We start from the raw sequence: 24,064 nt of genomic DNA, 5'->3' as shown, positions 1-24,064 counted from the left end.
CATGGGTTTTCTAGATTAATACCACAAACACTTAATGATTGCCCCTGGGACTTGTTTATAGTCATAGCAAAAGCAAGCCGCACTGGAAACTGTAGTCGTTTAAACTCAAATGGCACATCAGTCGGAATCATTGGGATGCGCGGTATGAGAACATCTTCTCCTTTATACTTTCCTTTGAGTATAGTTGCTTCTATCACATTGTTTAGTAATTTTTTTATCGCTAACCGTGTACCGTTGCAAAGACGCGGTTGGTTGATATTTCGCAACATTATAACCACCGATCCGACCTTTAATTGAAGATTGTGAGGTGGCAATCCTGGCAAATCCAGCGAGTTTAAAAATTCCGGTGGATAGTTGACTACATCATCTTGATTAGTAGCCGAATCAACTGATTTATATATCCTCAATTCGCCTGTAATTTGTTCTTGAATTTTGAAATTTAATTCATTTACATCTATGTTTTTTTGCAGCCAGTATAGCACGTTCGCTCAACCAATCATGGTTTCTGTAATTTTGAGAAACATCTGGAAACACCTTCTGAATAAGTTCATCTTTTGATTGAGTTAACTGACAAAAACTTTGAGGAAAGTTAATGCAGCCAGTCAACATGTCTATAGGTAATTTGCCATTACCAATGTCAATGAGTTGTTTAGAGAATATGTTTCCAGATTGGTCATTTTGCAACTCGACACGCATATTCTTGCTTAAATGAAGTACTTTGACATGTTTCCACAAATTGGAGAACTTTAGACATGCATTGAGTTCATCAGCTGGCGTTGATCGTGGAATGTTTGACGAAAATCTCCTGCTAATAAAATCATTGCAGCACCAAATCGGTTATTATTGCTCCGTAGATCTTTTAAGGTTCTGTCTAAAGCCTCCAAAGATTTTTTATGTGCCATCGTGCATTCATCCCAAACAATCAATTTACATTGCTGCAAAACCTTTGCCATTGCAGAGTTCTTCGAAACGTTACAGGTTGGAGTTTTATTGCTTTGCATATTTAATGGCAATTTTAGTGCTGAATGGGCTGTTCGACCACCTTCAAGCAAAGTTGCTGCGATTCCCGACGAAGCGAGTGCAAGTGCAATTTTATTTTGTGAGCGAATTGTTGCTAATATTAATGAAATCAAAAAAGTTTTTCCTGTACCACCAGGTGCATCTAAGAAGTAAATCCCTCCAGTTTCATCATTTGTTACTTTCATAAGAGTTTCAAATACATACTTCTGTTGTTCATTTAACAGTGGAAGATTTGTTTGAATTAATTCTTTCAAAGCGTTGAGATCATACAGTCTTTCTCGATGCAACTCTTGGTTAAAAGCGTCATGCATTGGACGATTGGGCGCGGTCAGGCCTAATTGAATTAATAGTTTGTTTGACATTATCAAGCACATGTCCTCAATTGAAATCAATGCTTCATTGTAAATTTCTTCACTGATTTGTATATTTGGATTTCCCATTCTATTCCGTATTTGATACAAAATATCATCACACATATAATCTTTGTACTTGATCCACAAATCAATTGGGTTTGATGGGAAGCATGTAGATATGATTATAGAAAACAATGTTCGTATTTGATGAGCGTGTGATGATATTACAGCATCATTGAGAGTTTGATCCCAATGAGCGTCATTTTCAAGTAATTGCAAACGTTGACAGGCTTCTCTGTAGGATCCACACAATTCACCATCAACAGTTCGTAACTGTTGGAATGATGTTGCGCCACGTACATTGACTAATAGCAGTCGTAAATAAAAGCATTCATCATTGCTTGGATGTACTGAATAAATCCGGCCAATCGCATCGGTGGAATATACATCTGTATATCCTGGAACTGGTTTTCCTTGTTTCCGTCGTATAAATCTCCTTGAGGATTGATTCCAGGTATAATATTTTGGCATTTCAGAATATAGCAATGTTTGTGCGAAATCATCGTTTTGGCATGTCTCAAAAAAACTGGTTAATGTAGTAGATGGTGGCTGAGCAGCTCTTTGTACTGCGATCTGTGTTGTAAAATACACTCTTTGTCCATTTTCTAAATGCACAGCTAAGTGAACAACAGAAGGGTGTCTCTCATGAATAGGAAAAGAAAATATTCGCCAAACTGCTTCATTACTACTGACATAGCGGCCCATTTGGTATTGGGTAACTTCATCATTGGAATTCTCTGCACCAATTCCAATCACAGCCATATCACTCCCTTTGGTTACATATTTGCAAATGTATTTAATTGATTTCACTGAATGGCAAGATTCAACGTTGATGTGTGCTTTGAATGTCTTTGATAAAATGGGTGAATATGGAACAATTCAACGATTATCTATTTCAATATCTTGTTGATTTAATTTGACAATTGTTGATTTTCCATTGTCTGCTGTCGATCTGCGACGATACAATGGATAACCATTACCAGTAATTGTTTCCGATATTAATGTCCGTGGATATCGTTTTGAACATTTACCATCCATCATACACGGTGAATTTTGATTAAGAGTTCCACAGGGACCATGTATCATGTGTTTGATAACTACCTCATGTAATCCAGGATCTACTTGTACATCAGGGATTTCAGCTGATATCACTGCATCAACTTCATTTGGCCTTATCTTTTCAACCAACCAAATCAAAATGTGTGCATGTGGCAATCCTCGTTTCTGCCACTCCACAGAATACATCCAGCAGCGTGTCTCACCAAACACATTATGTTTTACGATGAAATCCATTAATGATTTCAACTTTTGTCTAAAGACTCTGGCTGTAATATCATGACGATCAATGGGTGATTGCCCAGAGAATAACTCCTGCTTGATTTCTATCCATTGCGGATTGCATGTAAATGTGATGAACAAATCTGCTGTACCATAATGACGAACATACGACATGGCATCTTGAGCATATTCGTGCATATGCCGAGGGCTTCCGATGTATGTTGCTGGAAGAATAGTCATCCGACCGACATTCTGTGCATTTCCATCAGTATTAATCGCATCTCGAAGGTGAATATACTCTTCAGATCGGAGTTTGGTTTGATTCAACCTGATGAATGTTAATCTCTCCGTTTCAATTTTAACATACATGTCAACAACATATTTGTGATATAATCGCCGACATTTCAATATGTGATTATTTTCATTTTCCCGAATCATTAGGCGGTATGAATAATAGTTCATTGAACTGACTTTTTTGTTGGTTTCAGAACCTGTAAATAGATTTTGTTTTAATAACATTCAAATATAAAATTAAAATACATAATATAATGACTGAAATATTATCGCCATAGCTAAACTAATATTTTAGTTACCTGTAATGGGATTTATCATTTTTGTTGAGAAATCGTAGCCATCTTCACCTTGCCAAAATATAATGGGATATTGCAGTGCATCATATGAGCGGTGTGTTTCCTTTATACGTTGTAATTGATCATTCCGACGATGTAAAACAATATCACGGGATTCCAAGTTTTCTCCAACTACAACGATAGCAACTTCATCAATAGTTGGTGCATTAAAACGTCTTGTATGTTGACCTGCAGGTGTTTTATCAGCTCTGATTACAATTTTGTGATTATCGGATGGCATCAGATCCAGGGCAGTTTTAAACAATATAATCAATTGATTGTGTTGATGAAATAAAGTTTGTAATTGTTCTATAATAGACCTCTTTACTAAATTGTTATGTGCACAACGCAGATCAATTTCTTGTGGTGAATTGCCCATAAAATAAATTTGCAGGAATTTGTTGTCGCTATCTGACACTGGTAACAGTGAACCTGATCTGTGATATATTTGCACTTGTATCTGTAAATAAGAAAAATATTATGGTGTGGTATAAATTAATGGATTGTCAGTGACCAAACTTAAATAATATTTGATCTTAAAAAGTATATATTTAGTTTTAACTAATATCTATCAAATATATAAAATATAATAAAAGTGTCACTGAAACTGAATCACCATATAATATGATGACTAAGTGATATATTTCGTAATGATTAAGAAATTGAAGATAAGTGACACATCTTAACTTTCGTGACAGAAAATTTTGTTCGCTAAAATAATTATGAGTAACTGCTATAATACATACCTTGAAAGTTGGCATAAAATTTTCCCGAACTACATTTGTTGCCCCAAATGAAGTCATTTGAAAGCAATTGTTATATTGTTGGATATGTGTCAAAAAGTGTATAGAATCTGTTCCTATTCCTGAAACCAATGAGTACAATGGTTCTGGTGGTGGATCCAATGGTATCAATTTCACTTTACCATTTGCGCAACACAATCCATTGGCTTCGTTTTTGTATTTTAATGCCTTACAGTGTGAGCAAACCGAGTTCATAGAACCAATAACAACACATTGGTAGTTACTGTAGTCAATTGACACATCGTAACTGAAAGCAGCTCGATTCAAACTTGCGCGATTATTAGTTGAATGTCGCGCTCGCGCTTCACGCGTTTGTGATATCCGAATTCTTTCACGTTCATTTCCGTCGTCACGTTCTTGTGCAGTACGATTAGATCGGTAATTAGCTTGGTTTGTAGCATTTCTGGTTCTTCTACCTAAATTGCTTCGTCTTATAGGAGGCATATCAAATATACATTATTTTTTCACTAATCACGAACTAATTAAACACTAACTAACTAAACACTCTGCAAAAAACACGATATACGAATTTGTTTCGTGTATCAGTTGACAAAAGCAAACTCAGTAGATTAGGTAACAGACAACTTTTTTTTTTCTTAATTTGATATGACTTGAAGTCAAATCCTTTTAAGCCGTACGAATTGTTTTTTTTTAGCCGTACGAATTGTTTTTGTTTGGATATTAAAAATAATAAAACACTGTTGCTAACGCGATTTTTGTTTGACTGATGTAATGACGTGGAAACTGCTGCATTTTATCTCGCGTACCGAAACTAATACAAAAGAAACGCGAGTTTCGGAACGCGACATTAAACTCCTCCAACTATGTATTCTGTGCTCCAACGCACACACACACACACATTGTTTTGATAGATATGATCTTTGACGTTAGGAACACACCTTACAAAAGAAACGCGAGTTTCGGAACGCGACATTAAACTCCTCCAACTATGTATTCTGTGCTCCAACGCACACACACACATTGTTTTGATAGATATGATCTTTGACGTTAGGAACACACCTACATTGCTTAGACAACAGTGAGTGCTCAAATTGACTACGTTTTAGTTACAAATCATTTGTATGGGAAAAAGAAAAGAGCTATTTTTAGGGTTTTTCCAGCAATAATTCTAATTTTTCTCGCCGTAAAAACCATCCTTGAACTTAAACGAACATTTTAAAAAAAGATTTGGCCAAATTGGTCCAGGCGTTGTTGAGTTATGCGCTTACCAACACATTTTGCGATTCATTTTTATATTATAGATCAGATAGAAACTAAATTAAATGAATTATTACCTCATCATCTAAGAACAAAACGTGGATTAGTCAATGGGCTTTGTTAAATTTTTAAAGCTATTAGCGGAAATTTAGATGCTAACTTTGGCGAACGTCACGTGAGACTTATTAAAGAACTTCAACAAAATCAAAATTCCTTATCACAAACGATCAAAACATAAAATACTCTTGATATATCATTAATTGACGATTTTAATTCAACTATTCGGCAAATAAATAAATACGAAAAAATGTTGGAAAACAAACTTAATATCATATATTCCTTTATTCGAAATCAATGTAACAATAGTAATATTTTCATTAAAGACGTAACTAATCAGGTACTAAATATGTACGAAATATTTAATTCGATATTACAAGATGTAGAAAATTCCATTTCTTTTGCAAAAGCTGGTATTATGCACCCAATTATAATAAAAACGAAAGACTTATTGAGACTCCTAGAAATATTATACGAAAACCTTTGGAAAAATCAAAAGCTTCATTTAAGTATCTAGCTTCATTTTAAACTATAAAATCACATACATATTGCATGTGCCTGTAACGTTTATACAAAATTTTAAATTGTTTCATCTTTATCCAATATCCATTTTGAAAGAAGACCCACCAGAATAAATTTGTTTTAAAAAATAAATTGTACTTTGAACAAAATACGCAAGATTACATTTGTGACGAAACCAATCTGGAGGAAACCAATGATAAAAACCTTGCGAAATTCAATTATTGAACCTAAAAGATAATTCTACCTGTCATTAAGTGTTAATATTAGCCACCCAGCCAGTATTTAAGAGACTAGAATCAACTAACCAATGTATTGCCTATTTGCCATTTCTGTTATATCGAACAAACATTGTCGGGATAATTTATTTGTAGTTTGACTCAGTGAATATATTTTTAAAAAGTACTTTTTCCTTTATTAATCACATAATTCTTGTGTAAAATTTACCTTTGAACTATAAATTGACATGTAAACCTCTGAATAACCGGATATTTTCACTTTATCGAGTTAAAATCAAGTAGTACAACTCGTTTAAATTCACACAATAAAATAGAATTATTCAAATTGTAAACATTATCTTAAAAACTGAATGAAATTGTGAATTTTTTTATATAATTAATTAAATTACAATGTCTCAAAGGTAAAAACAATGGGAAAAATTATTAAGGAAGACTTCCATACAATTTCTTCCTGTGTGCAAAATTAATTATATTAAACTCGTAAACCATAAAATTACTAATATTATTACAGTTCACTAGTTGACTTTGTTGCGTATTTAAAAAAATTGTACGGTATGTCATGTGACAGTGATATATATACTTCCTTATTTTAAATGTAGCCCCCTGTATATTATATTTAAAATAAGAAAGAATTGGCCACTGTTACAAAACACACCCTGTATAATTTTTTTAATGCGCATTTAAAAATACAAATCGACGTGTCGAATCGTTCTTCCTAACACGCTCTCATTTATTTATTAATTAATTTCTTCTATTTAGCTTTCTTCCTTTTAGCCTTATGAATAATTCAGTTTAAAATAAAAAATCAATTGCTCATTATTATAATTATTTTGTAGGCTCTTAAGGCGTTTAAAACTCGCATAATTGGAAGCATTAAGGATATTTCGAAAAGTTCTGCAGAAGAGGAGAAAAAGTAAAATAGTACTTCATTGTTATTGTATATAGATATTGTACATAATGATATTCAGAATAAATATAGAAAGTTAGAAAATTCACTAATTTCATATCTATTGCTGACATATGCAAACTTATATAAATGTACTTTGGTTTCATTTCGGCTAAGTGAGTTATTAAAGTTACCATTCAGTTAACTCTTCAAAACATTTCTGGAACCATGGAAACGTTTTCCAAGCAAGTACGGTATCACAACATAATATTTTATCAATTCCATTGGATTAGGTATAATAATACAATACTCCAAATGTTCATTTTCTTATTTCACATATGTTGTTCGGAAACCAATAGTTACATAATAATCATATTTTATTAAGTAATTTATACTTTATAGATTGATTATAGATTTTGCACTGAAGTTTAATAGCAATAAGCTGTTTTTATGTTGAAATGCCGAAAAGTATAAAAGCCACTAATATTGTTACATGTTTTATAACTTGTTAAATTATAGTCAGAACTTATTGAATACTATTTTATTAAGGAAACATATATGTTTTACAATATGTCTGATAAGCGCAGGAGTACCACTGACGTTTCTACTTGACGTCCGTTCTGCTGCCACCTAGTGGTCATGTGTAGTTGATATAGGAGACCATACACTAGCCATCTAATGCTATCTTATGTAACATCTCCCCTTTTATAAAAGCAACTTAACACTTATAAATAAATGAAAATTCGAACTAAAAGAAAACGACTATATACCAGACATTATTAGAACAAAAAACATATAACTTAAACTTTAACTGTTATTATTAATAAGACATAAAAATTGCTTATTCTTTAAATCTCAAAGGCTTATTTACATATCGTCCTGATCGAGTTATATAAATGTCACTTCCTGTAGTACTGTCTTTGGCAGAAATAGAACATTCCACACTATTATTATGTTCACTGTCATCAGTTGACATTGATTTTCTACCATTAGCAATTCGCTCCGAGTGTGACTGCAGCGCTACAGTAAATATGAACTACGGGAGGCTGTCAGACACAGACCACACCAGACACGCAACTCAATAATCTGGAAGTGGCAGACGAGAGAAACAGTTGTTGTTCTTCTCTCTCATCGCGATATAAAACGTACCTAGGTGGCGCTCTTGGCCGACGAATAGCGGGATTTTTAATTTTGAATTAAAATTTAATTCAAAATGTTTTTAAACATGTAGAAAAATAATTGAAACAAAAATTGAGCTTTGTCAAATTGTATTTGCATAAGTACAACAAAGATTCACAATAATAATAATGCTATGCCACATCTTTTCATAACAAACACAGACTGAATGAGAACTAGTAACATTAGATCATAGGGATTCCAAGAAAACTGAAACAAAACGTTATGCAAGAGGACAAAGTTGTTTGTAAATGTGGACCCAATGAATCAGAATTTGATGGTACTGTAGGTGTATGAATTGTCCAAGAAGTAGACATTTAATGGTATTGTTATTATTTATGCAAAATTTTTCTTTTTGTGCGTGCTGACATTTGCCGGCTGGCTTCAGATCTTAAATTTCGGACAAGTCTTGTACAGTACCATGGGATTCCGATTCTACATATACTTTTAAGTAAAAAATCTTTCAAAAAATAAAAATGTTCCTCACAAGTAATAAATGAGAAATCAATTTCTTGGTTAAGCAAATTTGTTGCTACATCTTGTAGGTTATTCTTTTCACAAATAATCGGTAGCTTATTCTCTAAATCGAATCTGAGACATCATAAAGTTAGATATGGTAGATGGCATGCCTGCAAGGAAAAAAATTATTAGTTTAGAAGTAAATACAAATTATAATTACTTGTTGTTTACCTTTGAAACAATTATTCATTGCTATATTTTCTAAAGTTTTAATCCTTTTCCCTTTTTGTTTGCAAACTTTTTGTAATTTTCTTATGCGACCCTGCTTCCTGTTCACAATAACCATCAACTTTTGCTTTCTTGGTGTTATCTGTGTTGAACACAAGCCTTCAACGTCCTTAAAAAGAGTCCTTCTACATCTAACTGTACTTGAAATTGGTGTGACAGTCCGTTGGGATGGTGACTGCGAGGAATTTGTTTTCTCATGTTCAATAACTTCACTGTTTGCATTACTTAATGATTTGGTATCCAAAAGATGCTAAGAAATTGAATTTCAATTAACACCTAAGTTATGTTTTATTGCATAAAGCAAGATAAAAGCAAATCATCTAGAATAATATGTAAAATTCAGTACCTGTGGTTCTGGCTTTATTATATATTGGGATATAATGTTTACTTTTTTATTTGCTATCTGGTCCAGTCCCTAAAATTATTATTTTCATTGTAAAATACAAACCTAATTAATATTAGAATACAACCTTCATAACATGGTCCTTCTGGACTTCCAGAATTGTGGGCACTGCATCAGCTTTCAAACGTAAAACTGAGGTACATGGCACAAATCTATCTTTTGTGAAATGCTCATTGCAGATTCTAACATGGCCACATAGTGGTCTATATTTCATTCCCATAGCTTCCTGCCATATTTGCGACCTGTAACACACATGTAATTATTGTACATTGTAAAATAGCAACCTGTTTTTTAGTTTCATCTGGTACAGCTCGATTTTAATCTTTGCAGTAAGGAAACCTCAGTAATAAAAAACCAAACATTCATCTAACATGCATAAACGTATGGGTACTTACACAACAAGATAATAAATTTTCTGTTTACCTGTCTGCGCTACGGGGAAAGCAAAATAAATGCTTTACGTCGTCTTCAGAATTACCGCACACAATACAAAATCTCATTTTCCGGTGAATGATGATTATTGAAACCACACAAACCCACAAATACAATCCAAGTGCATGTAGCGTGATGAACAAAACAGAACGGCGGGGTTTTACATGTGTCATTTCACATTCCATTTATTAATGTCAATTATGGTAGTGACATCTGTGTGCAAATAATGTAACTTTCGAAAGATTTCTGTAAATACAAAAGCGCCTCTACAAACGTTTTGTAGTAAGTGTGATAAAGACAGATAAATACGATTTGTAATGTACTGAACAATGATGAAAAAAACTGCCTTCTTTTTGGATCTACTTTCCCGTCTGGTGTGGTCTGTGCTGTCAGAGCATGTTTTATTACGTTTTTCAATAGCAAACGGGAAAATTTAGAAAAAAAAAATAATAAATAATAATAAATTAGTCGTCAAAAAAAATGTGACAATTTAATACTTATAACAAGTTTATATTTATCTTGAAAAAGCCCAAAACACAAGTAAGTATAATGATAAAATATATAAAAGAATGCAGTAAACGTATATAAGGTTAAGTTGCTTCAAATTTATGTCAAAGTCTCGTAATAATAATTAGAAATATATTTAAATGAAAAAAATAATGATTAAACTGTTTTTTCAATGGAATAAGTAAATATTTGCTCAATTAATTAATTTTTTTATGATTTTTAGTTGAACCAAAGATATGGATATTATTATAAAAACAGGATTTCAGTCCATTAGCCATCAAATTAAATTTCAACCAGAAACTATGACCAAGGGTAAAAATCTTGTTCTTGCTGGACATGTGAGAGAGGTTGAGGAACATCGACGAAACTTTGACAGCTTTTTAATAAAGTCTCGCGTTATTCGACAAACCTCAGTCCACGCTACTCCTTATGTGACTTCATTAGACGTAATTCACAATAAGATAATTTATTTCATTATGTACTGTAAATTATTAAAGTATTATAATTAATAGGTTTTTCTATTTCAATTTCAGATTAACTCAGAGCGCTGTGTGACGAATGTTCACTGTAATTGTGTGTACAATAAGAGCGATAAGTGTAAACACGTTGCAGCGTTGATTTTTTTCATTAATAATGAGGAAAGTACTTCAAAAACAAGCCATGAGCAACAGTGGGGCAAGCCAAGCGCACGTCAATTTGCTAAACATAAGTATTCTAAAGGAAAATACTTTAAAAACATGATGCCGACTAAGTACATCAGGTTACATGAACCTCAGAACGTTTCAGTAACTGAATTTAAAGTTGATTCGCCATTAAAACGAATCATGGAGGCACAATTGACAAAAAATAATAAACATACAGAAAGAAATGTCTTGACTCCCTGTTGACCCAAGTAGAATTGAATTTAGAGAAGGAGGAATGTGCTGCATGTGTCAAGAGTTTTTTAATTTTTTGCGAAGAGTATTTAATTTATGGAAGTGAGTATGAACTGGATACAAACCTCCGAGAATTTTATTTAAAAAACGTGAAATTATCAGAAGATGAACTAGTTAATTTGTCTTGTGAAACTGTTAAACAGTCTTCTTGTAATAATTGGTTTCAAGCTAGACGTTTAAGAATTTCTGCAAGCTCAAACGTTCATAATATAAAAGTTTTATGCAGGAAACCAGTTGAAAGTTTGGTTTCAGACATGTTAAATCCTAGTAAAATTGACAGCAGCTCAACTAGATACGGTTTAAAAATGGAAAATTATGCCAAAGAAAAATACCAAAAAATTAACAACTGTATTGTTAAACGGGTTGGTGTGTTGGTCAGTAAATATCAGCCTTGGCTTTGTGCAAGTCTTGATGGAGTTGTCATTGATGACGGTTGTATTTCTAAAATTGTTGAATTTAAATGTCCGAGTTCTTGTGAAAATAAACCGATTGTCAATGCTGCTGATCATGTGAGTAACATTAAATACTTGGAGTTCATAGATAATAAGTTGGAACTTAAGAAGACTGATGCTTATTACACTCAAGTTCAAGTACAAATGTACGTCAGTGGTATGAGTGTTTGAGATCTCTTTGTTTTTTCACCAGTTGAATGTGGCAGTTGTACCATTGAAGTCCACAGAGACGAAGAATTTTTGGAAACTGTTATTTTAAAGAGCGAGAAATTCTATTTCGAGCAGTATTTGCCAGCTTTGTTTGCAACATCAAGTACTGCTGACATTGATAAAGAAAATACTAATAATGTAGCTACTAGTAACAAAGAAGATGAAAGTACATCTAAAAAACGAAGCTTTACTGGAAGTGATCTTGCAAATATTATAATATAATAATTTATTTTTTATGATGTATAATGGCGTAAAAGTCAAAATAGTTGATTCTAACAAATAAGCTAATAAGTTAAAATTCAAGACAATATAGTTATAATTAGTTACTGAAAAAGAAATATGTATTAAGTGAGTAAAAAGTTTTATTGTGTGTTACAATAATATCTATTTAAAAGAATTTTATTATTGGTTGCTAATTTGTAAGTTGTAAACAAGTTTAAAAGAATATAATTGTTTATTACAAAAAGTTTAATTATTAATTTTATTAAAAGCTTACAATAAATGTACAATTTCTTACAAACTTCCGTTTGTATTCTTACCAGTACTCAATGAACAATTTTTATGAGTAATAAAATATTTTTCATCCCTCAGTTTCAGGGTCTTTTTTATCAGAAATAATTGGAGGCTGTAAATTTACCAAAACGCAACAAATGTGCAAAATATCATCTATGCAATGAAACAAATGTTGTGGAATTTTATGCAATATTTGATAAGTCCTTAACCGCTGCATAATTCTTTCAACGTGAATCCTCACCCTTGCAACACTGTATGTCTGTTGAGTTTCTTCACTTGAAAATTCACTTTTCTTCTCTAGAAAAGGTGGCATAACCATTTGCACTTTCTTGCCACTTGCGTCAATCACTGTTTTCATTTCTGGAAAACCTTTGTCAGCCAAAACAATGTCACCATCTTCCAATAAATCCAACAACCCAGACTCTATTGTAAGCTGAGAATCTGATTTCCGTCCTCCAGCTACATCAGATCTTAAGGATATAAAACCTCCAGGAGTTATGCCAATTAGAACTTTGGCCGTGAAATTCTTTTTGTATTGAGTAGGTAAAAATACGATTATCAACACTTGTAGGAATATCTATTCGAAATTCAGTGCAATCAATTATAACCCTGGTGTTATTATAATCAGGTAGGAAACAATCAGGCATAGTTTCTTGTACTGCGTCAATATCTGGCCAAAATACTAAATTTCTTGTCGCACTAGCAAGATGTTGTAAGATTTCATAAAAAATTGTTGAAATTGTTGTTCTGTGAACACTGAATAATACACCGAGTGCCGAAAATGTTAATCCAGTTTTAATTTTCATTAAAAAAAATTAATAGTCGGTCTTTTTTGATACAATGTACTTTCGTGACGTTGGTGTAGATATTCTAGTCAATAAAAAATCAAAATTTGGGGGTGATACGCCTGCCAGATCAATGATTTCTTGATCCTTTGTGATTGATACGAATCCATTGAAGAGTTTATTGTCCCCTTGACTTTCCTTATCAGCAAAAGTTTTTTCATCAGTACCACATTCTTTATCAACAAATTTTTCATTACTAATATGTATTTTTATTGGCCTAGTATCTTCAACTATTTCTGTCTGAGTTTCAGCATGACACAAATCATTTGTAACATACCGATTGCAAATAAACGTTTGAGAATTGACATCAGAGTTTGAATAAAAATTAACTTGACATTCTTGGTCAACTTTTGAAGACACAATTGGAGGATTATCATATTCATTTATCACTTCCATCTGTTCTAATACATGGGGCTAAAAACTTGATTTAGAAGGTGATGTTATTTTCATTTATTATTATTACTATTATTATTATTATGTTATAAATATTGATATAGTTTTACCATATAATTTTTACCTGTTCACGGATGAAGATTCATTTATTTTTGGAGACTTGTAAATTGAAGGAAATATTGTTGGAATGTAGCTAGGACTCAACTCCTCATCTGATTTTTTACCCCCAATAAAATGATCACTACAAATATAATCATATGGTTTGGGAACCCACGGTGATCCATCAACGCTAAAAATTATATTTTTTATTAATTTTATCACAGTATTATTTAAACTGTTTGCAAAAAAAAATTTCACTGTAATAATTTTCATTTTTCTTTTAATCATTACATTTTTATAATATTAAAATTTATTTATTTATAAATTTTATTTTTACTTTTTTTATTACAGAACTCCAAAATAATTATTTACGTTTACTAAACTTAACAATTGTACAAAGATTTACAACACTCGGAATTATTATTTTTGATAACAATAAGGTTATGGTACTACTTACTTAAGCCTTTTAACTGCAGCTATCCACCGATTCCGTTGATTTATTTTCCATGTAGCGGTTGGAAATTTATAAAATTTGCACTTACTTTTTCTACTAGTATTTTTACAATTCACTACACAACAACTCTGGTGACCCATTTTTATTTAATTTATTATAATTAAAACAAACAAAAAATTTTAACGTGTATTTCTTTATAATTTCGGTTATAATAGCCTCCCGTAATGTTCAAAGTTAACACTGCGAACGCTTCAGTCGATTTAATTTCCCCTATCATGCCTTCCCTCAGAGCGAATATCACTTGATTCGTTAACGCTAGGTACATTATTTGATGTTGAAATTTGCAAATTATTGTCAGTAGAATCAAAAGAAGAGTGTCTAAGAGATACTGGATTAGGGTTATTCTTTAAAAATGATGAATTTCTTTGTACCACTCTGTCTAGATTTTCCTTAACTAAGTATGAACGTGGAGTAGAATGTTTGTCTACTACTTCACCCGGTACCCAGTAACCATCCTTCTTTATCATTATACTTTGACCCTCTTCAAATGAATCTCGATGTTTTGCTCCCCTGTCATGATATTTTTTAGGTCTAGATCTTTTCTCACAATTTTTTTTTTGATTAACGTATGGTAACTCTGTTAGCAGTTTTTTAGAAACGGGTAATGTTGTTCTTAGTAAACGATTGTTTAGAAGTTCTGATGGTGAAACACCAAGACCTGTCAATGGAGAAGTTCTGTACTCAAGTAGTGTTTGATAAATATTATTTCCAGAATTACTACATTTTTAAGAATGTCTTTACAGATGGCAACAGATCTCTCAGCAAGTCCGTTGGACTTGGGATATCGTGGACTTGTGGTGATTGAGGTAAACTCCCAACTTTTGGCAAATTCTTTGAACTTTTTGCTGTTAAATGGAATGTTGTCCGAGATGATACTAGAATGAATGCCATGGGTAGCAAAGATACACTTTCATTTCAAAATGATTTCTGACGCAGTTTTACTATCCAAGGGAACTAATTCAAGCCAGTTACTGTAATAATCCATTACTGATAAAAAAATCTCTACCTGCATAAGTTAAGATATCTGCTGCTACTTTAAGAAATGGGACATTTGGTCTTCCATGTTGCATTAGTGGCTCTTTTACTGCACTTTTACTGTATTTCAAACAAGTTTTACATTTTGAAACAAAATCCTGAACATCTTGAGACAAATCAGGCCAATAGAAAAGTTTTCTTGTCCTAGCTTTAGACTTCTCAATACCAAAATGGCCTACGTGTAATTTTGATAGCATTTTGTGACGTAACGTTTGTGGAACAACAAGTCGATAATCATGAAAAATTAATCCTTGATGAACATACAAATTATCTTTAAGATTGAAAAATGCTTTTATGTCTGGATTTGTGATAGATTTTTTATCCTCTGGCCAACCATCACCACAAAAATCAATGATCAAGTTCAAGAGAATGTACAATCTCTTCCATTTCAGGATCATCTTTGACATTAGATTTGATAAATGATCTAGATAAAAGATCAGCAATAAACATAAAATTTCCTGGAAGGTATTCTACAGTGAAGTTATACTTTAGCAGTTTTAGCTTCAGTCTTTGAAGCCTAGAAGACACTTTGTAAATATCCTTATTATGGATAGCTACTAACGGTTTATGATCACTTTTTACAACAATATGCCTCCCAAATACAAAATAATGAAATTTTGATAAGCTGTATGATATAGCTAAATATTCTTTCTCAATCTGAGCCCAACGAGACTCAGTTTCTGTGAGACTTCTGGAACAAAATGCAATTGGTTTGCCTTGCTGCATAAGACAAGCACCAATGCCATTTTGACTAGCATCGGTTTGTATTTCTAAAGACAACTTAGGGTCAAATATAGACAAAGTAGTTATTTTCGATACTAAATTCTTGATTCTTGGAAATATAAGAGACAGATCTTTAGTTCAGTTAAACTCTGTTTCAGGTTAGCTTTGATATTATTATTTAAATAAAACACGATTAGTTTGAGAACACGTTTTACTTCGATCTTCTATATGTTCTAACCTAACTATCTAAGGCTCCCGCTTCCCAACTGTCACTTGCCAGATGACCATAGAACATTCAAGCTAGTACATGGCACTGTGAAGTGTCATATACGTAACATCTCCCCTTTTTGGACTTATATTGAAATAATTGAAATACTAACTAACTAACTAATACTATAAACTAGACATGAAACTAATAATAATATTTTTTCCGCTATGTATAATAGTCTCTTAACCTATTTGGTACATTGACGACCCGACCTGATCTTGTGCATTTGCTACTTGCTTCCTTGACACTTGTACATTCATTTGCCGTTTTATTATTATTAGTTCCACAATCGTTTTCATTATATACATCAGTGCTATTAGACAAACAAGTGTTCTCACTTGATTCATCAGCACTACTAGGTTTACAGTTTATGTTTATATTTTCGTTGTTGTTTGACGCATTTATAACCGTTGGATTTTTTGTATTTTTTAGAAAGGAAGAATTTCTTTTATAAACTCTGCCATTTTCATCACTCACCAAGTATGATCGTGGAGAATTAGTATTTGATAAGACTTTTCCCGGTGTCCAATACCCATCCTTCTTCAATTTAAATAGTACATCTTGATTTTCGTTAAAATCTGAGCTGCTACGTGCAGATTTATCATGATAGCTTTTTACTGTCAACTTTCTTTCTACTTTTTTCCCATACTCGTTAGTGGTTTTGGGTTCCAATAATCTGTTGGATATAGGCAAACCTGTTCTTTAGTAACCTACTTTGTAATAACTCTGAAGGTGAGGCCTCAAGACCACATAGTGGTGTAACTCTGTAATTCAACAAATGAACAAATATTTCGTCTTCATTGTTACACTTTTTTAATAACTGTTTACATATGTGTACGGCTTTTTCAGCCAACCCATTCGATCTTGGGTACCTGGGACTCGTAAAAACACATTGTATATTGTATTGATTACAAAATTCTTTAAATTTAAAGCTGTTGTAGGGATTGTTATCAGATATAAACTTTGCAGGTAACCCAAAATTAGAAAATATTACTTTTAATTGTTTTAAGATTTCATCTATACTTTTTCTTTGTATTTCTTTCAATTCAATCCAATTGCTGTAGTAATCAACTACAACTAAATAATATTTTGATGCATATTCTAATATATCAGACCCCACTATCTCAAATGGATATTTAGGTACCTCGTGCGGTATTAGCGGTTCTTTTATTTTTTTCCTGCTGAATTTCTCACATATGCCACACCTTGAAATAAAATTTTCAATATCAGTTATTATACCCGGCCAGTATAATATTTTCCTTGCCCACTTCTTTGTTTTTTCCATACCAAAATGAGATTTATGTAGCTCTCTAGTCATATGATTTTGTAGTTTTTTGGGTATGCAAATTCGCTCATTGAAAAATAAAATTCCATGGCGAACCAGTAGATCGTCTTTTATTTTATAATACTGCTTTAGTTCAGTGTTATCTAATACTTTTTTATCTGGCCAACCTTTAATGCAATATTCAGTAACTTTTTTAAGAGTACTATCATACAAAGTTTCCTTGCTTACCTCAGCTAATCGTCTATTTGTAATGGGTCTTTCAATGTCAATCGTATGCACAACCTCTTCCATTTCACAATCTTCATTTACTTTGTCTTTTATGAATGACCTACTTAAAAGATCAGCTACATACATCTTTGAACCTGGTATGTACTCAACTTCGAAATTATATTTTAAGATTTTCAAGCGCATTCTCTGTAGTCTGGACGTAATTTTATTAATATCTTTTTGCTGAATGCCAATTATTGGCTTGTGATCGGTTTGTACTGTTCTCTTATTACCGTAAACAAACGGATGAAACTTAATTAGACTAAAACAAATTGATAAATACTCCTTTTCTATTTGTGCGTACCTTGTCTCGGTTTCAGTAAGACGTCTTGAGCAAAATGCTATGGGTTGACCTCCTTGCATAAGGCACCCTCCCACTCCATACTGGGAACTATCACTTTGTATTGTAATAGGTAAGTTTGGGATAAATATTTTAAGGATTGGTAAATTACCTATAACTTTTTTCAGATTGCTAAATGTATTATCATGATCACCAGTCCACAAGAAATTTACGTTATTTTTTATTAAACCTCTTAGAGGTGCTACTATTTCTGACATCTTTGGTTTAAATTTCGTCAAGTAATTTACCATGCCCAGAATTCTCAGCAATTCTTTTTTATTTTTTGGCGCTTCTAAAGCCATTATTGCCTCTACATATGAATTATCTGGTTTTATCCCATCTTTGGAATAAACCTGCCCCAAGTATTTTACTTCCTTTACTTTGTATTGTAACTTGTTAGCATTAAATCTTACATTAAACTGTTTAGCTCTCTCTAGTACTTTATTCATTATCAAATCATGTTCTCTTTCATCTTTACCAGCAATTATTAAGTCATCAAAATATATTGGGATATTTAAATCTCCGAAAATTCTTTCATTTACTCGTTGGAAAACTTCTGGACTACATGATAGACCAAAACATAACCTCTTAAAACGATATTTACCGAATGGTGTTATAAATGTGCATAATTTTTGGCTATCTTTGACCAATCCTATGTGATAGAAGGCACCTGACATATCTATCACACTGTAGATACTTTTCCCTCTTAATTTTAAGCCTATTTCTTCTGTTGTTGGTATAGGATGCCTATCTATACAAATATACTTATTTAAATGTATAGGGTCTAAACAGATTCTTAACTTGTCTGAATTAGGTTTTTCGACACAAACTATATTACTTACCCATTCTGAAGGTTCATCGACCTTCTCAATTATCTCTTTGTCTACTAACTCATTCAAAGTATTTTTTAGCTTTCCTTTATTTTTTCAGCGACTCTTCTGCAATTACTTACAACTGGTTTGTAACCCTCTTTTAATAAAATCCTATATTTAAACGGAACTTTACCAGTACCTTCAAACAACTTTTTATTCTGATTAATGAAATTTTCTTTAGGATCTCTTTTATTATTTAAGTTAACTTCATCCAGCTTGCATATTATATTTAATTTTACACAGGTTTTTAATCCAAGATTAGGTTTGCCTCGTATATCTACAACCAAGAATTTTACATTTTGAATATTATTTTTAATTAAACATTTTAAGATTATACTTCCTACAACTCTGATTTTATTGTCGCCATAGGCTATAATACTTTGCTCTGAATGTATTATGTCATTTTCCCTTTCTAATTTTTTTATATAACTTATTGGAAGTACATTACATTGAGCTCCAGAATCAACCTTAAACTTAATTACACTATTATCAATACATACATTTTCTGTCCAAATGTTTTCAAGTTCTGAATTATCATTCTCATAAATGTTGAATACAGTTAGATTGTTAATAACAAAATCTTCATCACTCGAATCATTTTCATCAACAACATTTACATGTTGATTACTATTTATATTTCTATTGTGACTGTTAAAATATTTACCTTTGTTCTTATTTATCTTACTGTTACTAAAGTTATCTTTTTTATTGTATCCTGTTTTGCATCCTACAGCAAAATGTCCTTCCAGTCCACACTTAGCGCAGTTTTTTCCGAAAGCAAAACACTTGCCTTTGGTGTGTCTTCTGCCACATTTCAAGCAACTGTACTCTCTTCCGTTATTATTGCCACTGTCGCTAGTACTAGGGTTACCTTGACTGTATCCTCTTCTTCGAATTAAATTCACTTCTTCCTTGTTTAAATCTTTTGCTTGAAGCTTAGTAGCTTCTGTTGTTCTACAAGTGCTTTCTGCAGTTTCCAGATTTAAATTATTTATTCCCAACAGTTTTTCTTGCAAATTATGATCTTGGACCCCTAAAATTATTCTATCTCTTATAAGACTATCTTCTTGAGTTCCAAAATTGCACGGTTTAGCTAATAATTTCAAGTCTTTTATAAAATGATCCATGCTTTCTCCCTCTGCCTGATTTCTTGAGAAAAATTTGAAACGATCAAACGTTTCATTATTGCGTGGTTTACAATAATTATCAAAAGCTGCTATGACTTCTTTGTAATTTCCTTTTTGATCTTCTGATAGACTTAATGTGCTGAATACTTCTATAGCCTCCTCACCAGCGGAGTTTAAAAACAAAGCGATTTTGCGTTCATCTGACTTTCCACTTAAATCGGTTGCTTTTAAGTTAATTTCGAAATGTTGTTTAAACTTCTCATAATTTTTATGAAGGTTTTGATCAAATACAAGATTTGATGGCGGTTTAAATCCGCTTGAATCCATATTAAAATCTACACACCTGACACCATGTTTCAGGTTAGCTTTGATATTATTATTTAAATAAAACACGATTAGTTTGAGAACACGTTTTACTTCGATCTTCTATATGTTCTAACCTAACTATCTAAGGCTCCCGCTTCCCAACTGTCACTTGCCAGATGACCATAGAACATTCAAGCTAGTACATGGCACTGTGAAGTGTCATATACGTAACAAACTCTACATTATTTTTAATAAGGTTTTTTAATGGAAATAGTAGCTCAGACAACTTAGGTAAGAATTTTGAGAGATAATTTAACATACACAGTATCCTTAGGAGCTCTTTTTTGTTAGTTGGATCTTCAAGCTCCAAAATGGCTTTTACATAATCTGGATCTGGCCGAACTCCTTCAGCAGAAAATATTTGACCTACATAAGCGACTTCTGAAACTTTAAATTGTACTTTTGATCTGTTGAACTTTATACCAAATTTTTTGGCTCTACTAATAACTTCCTTGAGGATTTCATCATGTTCTTTCTCATCTACTGCCCCAATTATAATATCATCAAAATATATTCCTATTGGCAAATCACCAAAAATTTTCTCATTAATTCTTTGGAAAACTTCTGGACTAACATTAAGGCCAAATGGTAATCGATTGAAAACATATTTTCCAAAAGGAGTAATGAATGTACACAACTTTCTACTCTCCTTATCAAGAGGAACATGATAAAACCCTTTTTTTAAATCTAACACAGTAAAAATATTTTTATCTCTTAACTTTAAACTAAGTTCCTCAACAGGGATCGGATGTTGATCTAAGCAGACATATTTGTTTAAATGTAATGGATCTAGGCATATCCTTAATGCTCCTGTTGGTTTTTGTATAATCACAATATTATTGACCCATTCTGTTGGTTGTTCTATCGTGGAAATTATATCCCTGTTTTCAAAATCATCTAGTGCCTTCTTTAATTTTGGTTTTAATGTTTCTGGCACCCTTCTGCAGTTATTAGAATATGGAACTGCATTTTGTTTTAGTACTATCTTATATTTATATGGTACTTTTCCAGTACCCTCAAAACCTCAGAATTTTTTGTTAAAAAATTATTTTTATTATTAACTTCACTAACTTGTTTTATTAATTCAAGCTTGAAACAGGTGTTTAATCTCAAGATAGGCATACTGTCACAATCAACAACAATAAATTTAATTTTAGAAAATTTTCTTTTTACCATACAATCTAATGTTACATACCCCTTAGCTTTTATTTTATTATTACCATATGTGTTCAACGATAGTCTATTTTTTACTATTTTATTCTCTGCTCCTATCTTCCTAACAAACTTTATGGGCAAACAGTTACAGTTCGCACCCGTATCTATCTTAAAAGTGATGTACTCGTTATCTATTAATACATTCTCAGTCCAAATATCTTTATTCTTATTCTTAAACTTCACCTGGTCAAGTGTCACTGAATCTAAATATGGTGTGTCTGATTCTCCCTCGTTACTGCTATTCTCTGACCCACTCTTCTCAACCTCAGGCGTTTTCTTCTTACTTCTAATCTTCTCCTTACCTTCAAATTGCTGCCTACTTTTGCAGCCCACTGCGAAATGATTTGGCTTTTTACACACTGAACAGGTCTTCCCGAAGGCAGGACAGTTTCTGGGACCATGTTTTGTCTTGCATTTGAAGCACTCGTATACACTGCTACTGCTATAAGATTGATGATGCTTCTTGACTGCATCCACTTGTGTTGCATTCCCTCTTATATTCTGAACTTGCTTCTGAGGATCTACATATGTTTTCTGCCTGACTAAGAGTCAAATTTTCCACTCTGAAGAGCCTTTCTTGTACCTCTGCATCTAATATGCCAGCTACTATTCTATCTCTTACCAGAGAATCATGCAATGTTGCGAACTTGCATGGCTTTGCTAACTTTTTTATTGCCGTAAGAAAGTTATCAAAGTCTTCCCCTTCTTGCTGACGGCGCGTGTTAAACTTGAATCTATCAAATGTCTCATTTTCAAAGGGCATGTAGTGATTTTCAAACTTTTCTATGACCTTATCATATTTTTCTTCATCTCAAACATTATCAAATTTAAAGGTTTGAAATACCTCTTGAGCATCTTCACCAGCAATATTAAAAAATATAGCGATCTTCATTTCATCATCTTTCCTGTCATAGCCAGATGCTTTCATGTATATTTTGAAACTATTCATGAATTTTGTAAAGTTTTGACATGTATTTTGATCAAACACTAAAGCTTTTGGTGGCTTAAATGTTGACATTTTCTTTTTATAATATTAAATTACTGCTCTACGTGAAATCTTCGCGTTTCTACTCGGTCTCGGCAAGCTTCTATCAAGGTGTGGCAGAGTCCATTAACCTCTAGCTACTGTTATTCATTTCTGTCTTATTTCCACCTTTTATCTTCTTGGCGTGATTTCACCTGACACCATGTTACATGTTTTATAACTTGTTAAATTATAGTCAGAACTTATTGAATACTATTTTATTAAGGAAACATATATGTTTTACAATATGTCTGATAAGCGCAGGAGTACCACTGACGTTTCTACTTGACGTCCGTTCTGCTGCCACCTAATGGTCACGTGTAGTAGATATAGGAGACCATACACTAGCCATCTAATGCTATCTTATGTAACAAATATCAATAACATATCAATGACGCTGCTCATAAGAATTAATGGTAGACAGCCATTTAAGTGGAATAAATACATGAAAATTAACAAATTTATGTAACTGAAGAAAGATTATTTTAAATAGGGATTTAGAAGAACAAGATGAACTCATATTTTTAAGGTATTTACAAAAGTATGTATTTAAATATCTGTACTAAAGTATTTACCTACCTCTTTTAGAAATGATCTTAATAATATGCATTTTTTAGTACTTATTTTTAAAGTAAAGAAGAAATAAAATGTGGGCTCATTGTTACAGGAATCGATACCAATATCACAATAGGATGTTTGAATATGTTTTTAAAGTATGATACATTAAGTGGAAAACGTACTTTAGGTATTCTGCTTCTAAGACACAAATCAAAAACATATTTTAATTTGTTTTGTTTTAATAGGGTTATCAGATGTACTGGACGAAATTGTAAATGACAAGATGTGGAAGAAGATTGATATTGAAAGAGTAAATACCAATAATTACCACAGAAAAGTTGCTTTGGAAATTCAGAACAAAGCAGAAGGTATTAAGAACAACATAGAAGAAGATTTTAGAATAGATGAGTATTGGAAAACTTCAAATCGCTACCAAGACGATGTTAAATGTTTCAAGAAGAATATAACCCTTCGCCTCTCACAGATGAGATGAAATGAGAAGTAATCATGAAAAAAATGGTTTTAATATCTTAGTAATTTATTCATATATTTTGTGATTTGTAGAAATTGGAGATTTGTACAAAAAACTTAGAAATGTGCAAGCTGAGAACCTTAATTGTTTCATTAAGGATATTAAACATTTTTACTGGGGTTTTTCTAATAATACCCAACCCAGTCAAAAACAACGAAAAAAAA

At 32.2% G+C, this 24,064-nt stretch overlaps 2 protein-coding genes and 1 long non-coding RNA gene across 3 annotated transcripts; all 3 read right to left on the bottom strand.

Moving 5' to 3' along the window:
- Positions 1-1,660: 1,660 nt before the first annotated feature.
- Positions 1,661-3,784, bottom strand: LOC130899841 (uncharacterized). The gene is given in 3 exon segments (XM_057809995.1): positions 1,661-2,404; positions 2,406-3,202; positions 3,305-3,784. Coding segments are annotated over 3 exon segments (1,272 nt in total). The 5' UTR covers positions 3,720-3,784; the 3' UTR covers positions 1,661-2,344.
- Positions 3,785-8,313: 4,529 nt separating this feature from the next.
- On the bottom strand, positions 8,314-9,226 carry LOC130899846 (uncharacterized). Its single transcript, XR_009060103.1, has 2 exons — positions 8,929-9,226; positions 8,314-8,867 (listed from the first exon to the last, which is right to left on the bottom strand). It is a non-coding gene; the product is annotated as an uncharacterized LOC130899846 (long non-coding RNA).
- Positions 9,227-9,301: 75 nt separating this feature from the next.
- On the bottom strand, positions 9,302-10,217 carry LOC130899843 (uncharacterized). The gene is made up of 3 exons (XM_057809997.1): positions 9,812-10,217; positions 9,456-9,630; positions 9,302-9,400 (listed from the first exon to the last, which is right to left on the bottom strand). The coding sequence occupies exons 1-3, from the start codon at positions 10,003-10,005 to the stop codon at positions 9,302-9,304; spliced, it is 468 nt and encodes a 155-aa protein (XP_057665980.1). The 5' UTR covers positions 10,006-10,217.
- Between the last annotated feature and the right edge of the window lie 13,847 nt (positions 10,218-24,064).

This window comes from Diorhabda carinulata, chromosome 12 (assembly GCF_026250575.1).
Source record: "Diorhabda carinulata isolate Delta chromosome 12, icDioCari1.1, whole genome shotgun sequence".
NCBI classification, from domain to species: domain Eukaryota; kingdom Metazoa; phylum Arthropoda; class Insecta; order Coleoptera; family Chrysomelidae; genus Diorhabda; species Diorhabda carinulata.
Note: the sequence above shows the minus strand (reverse complement) of the source record. Positions and strands in the feature narration are given on the sequence as shown.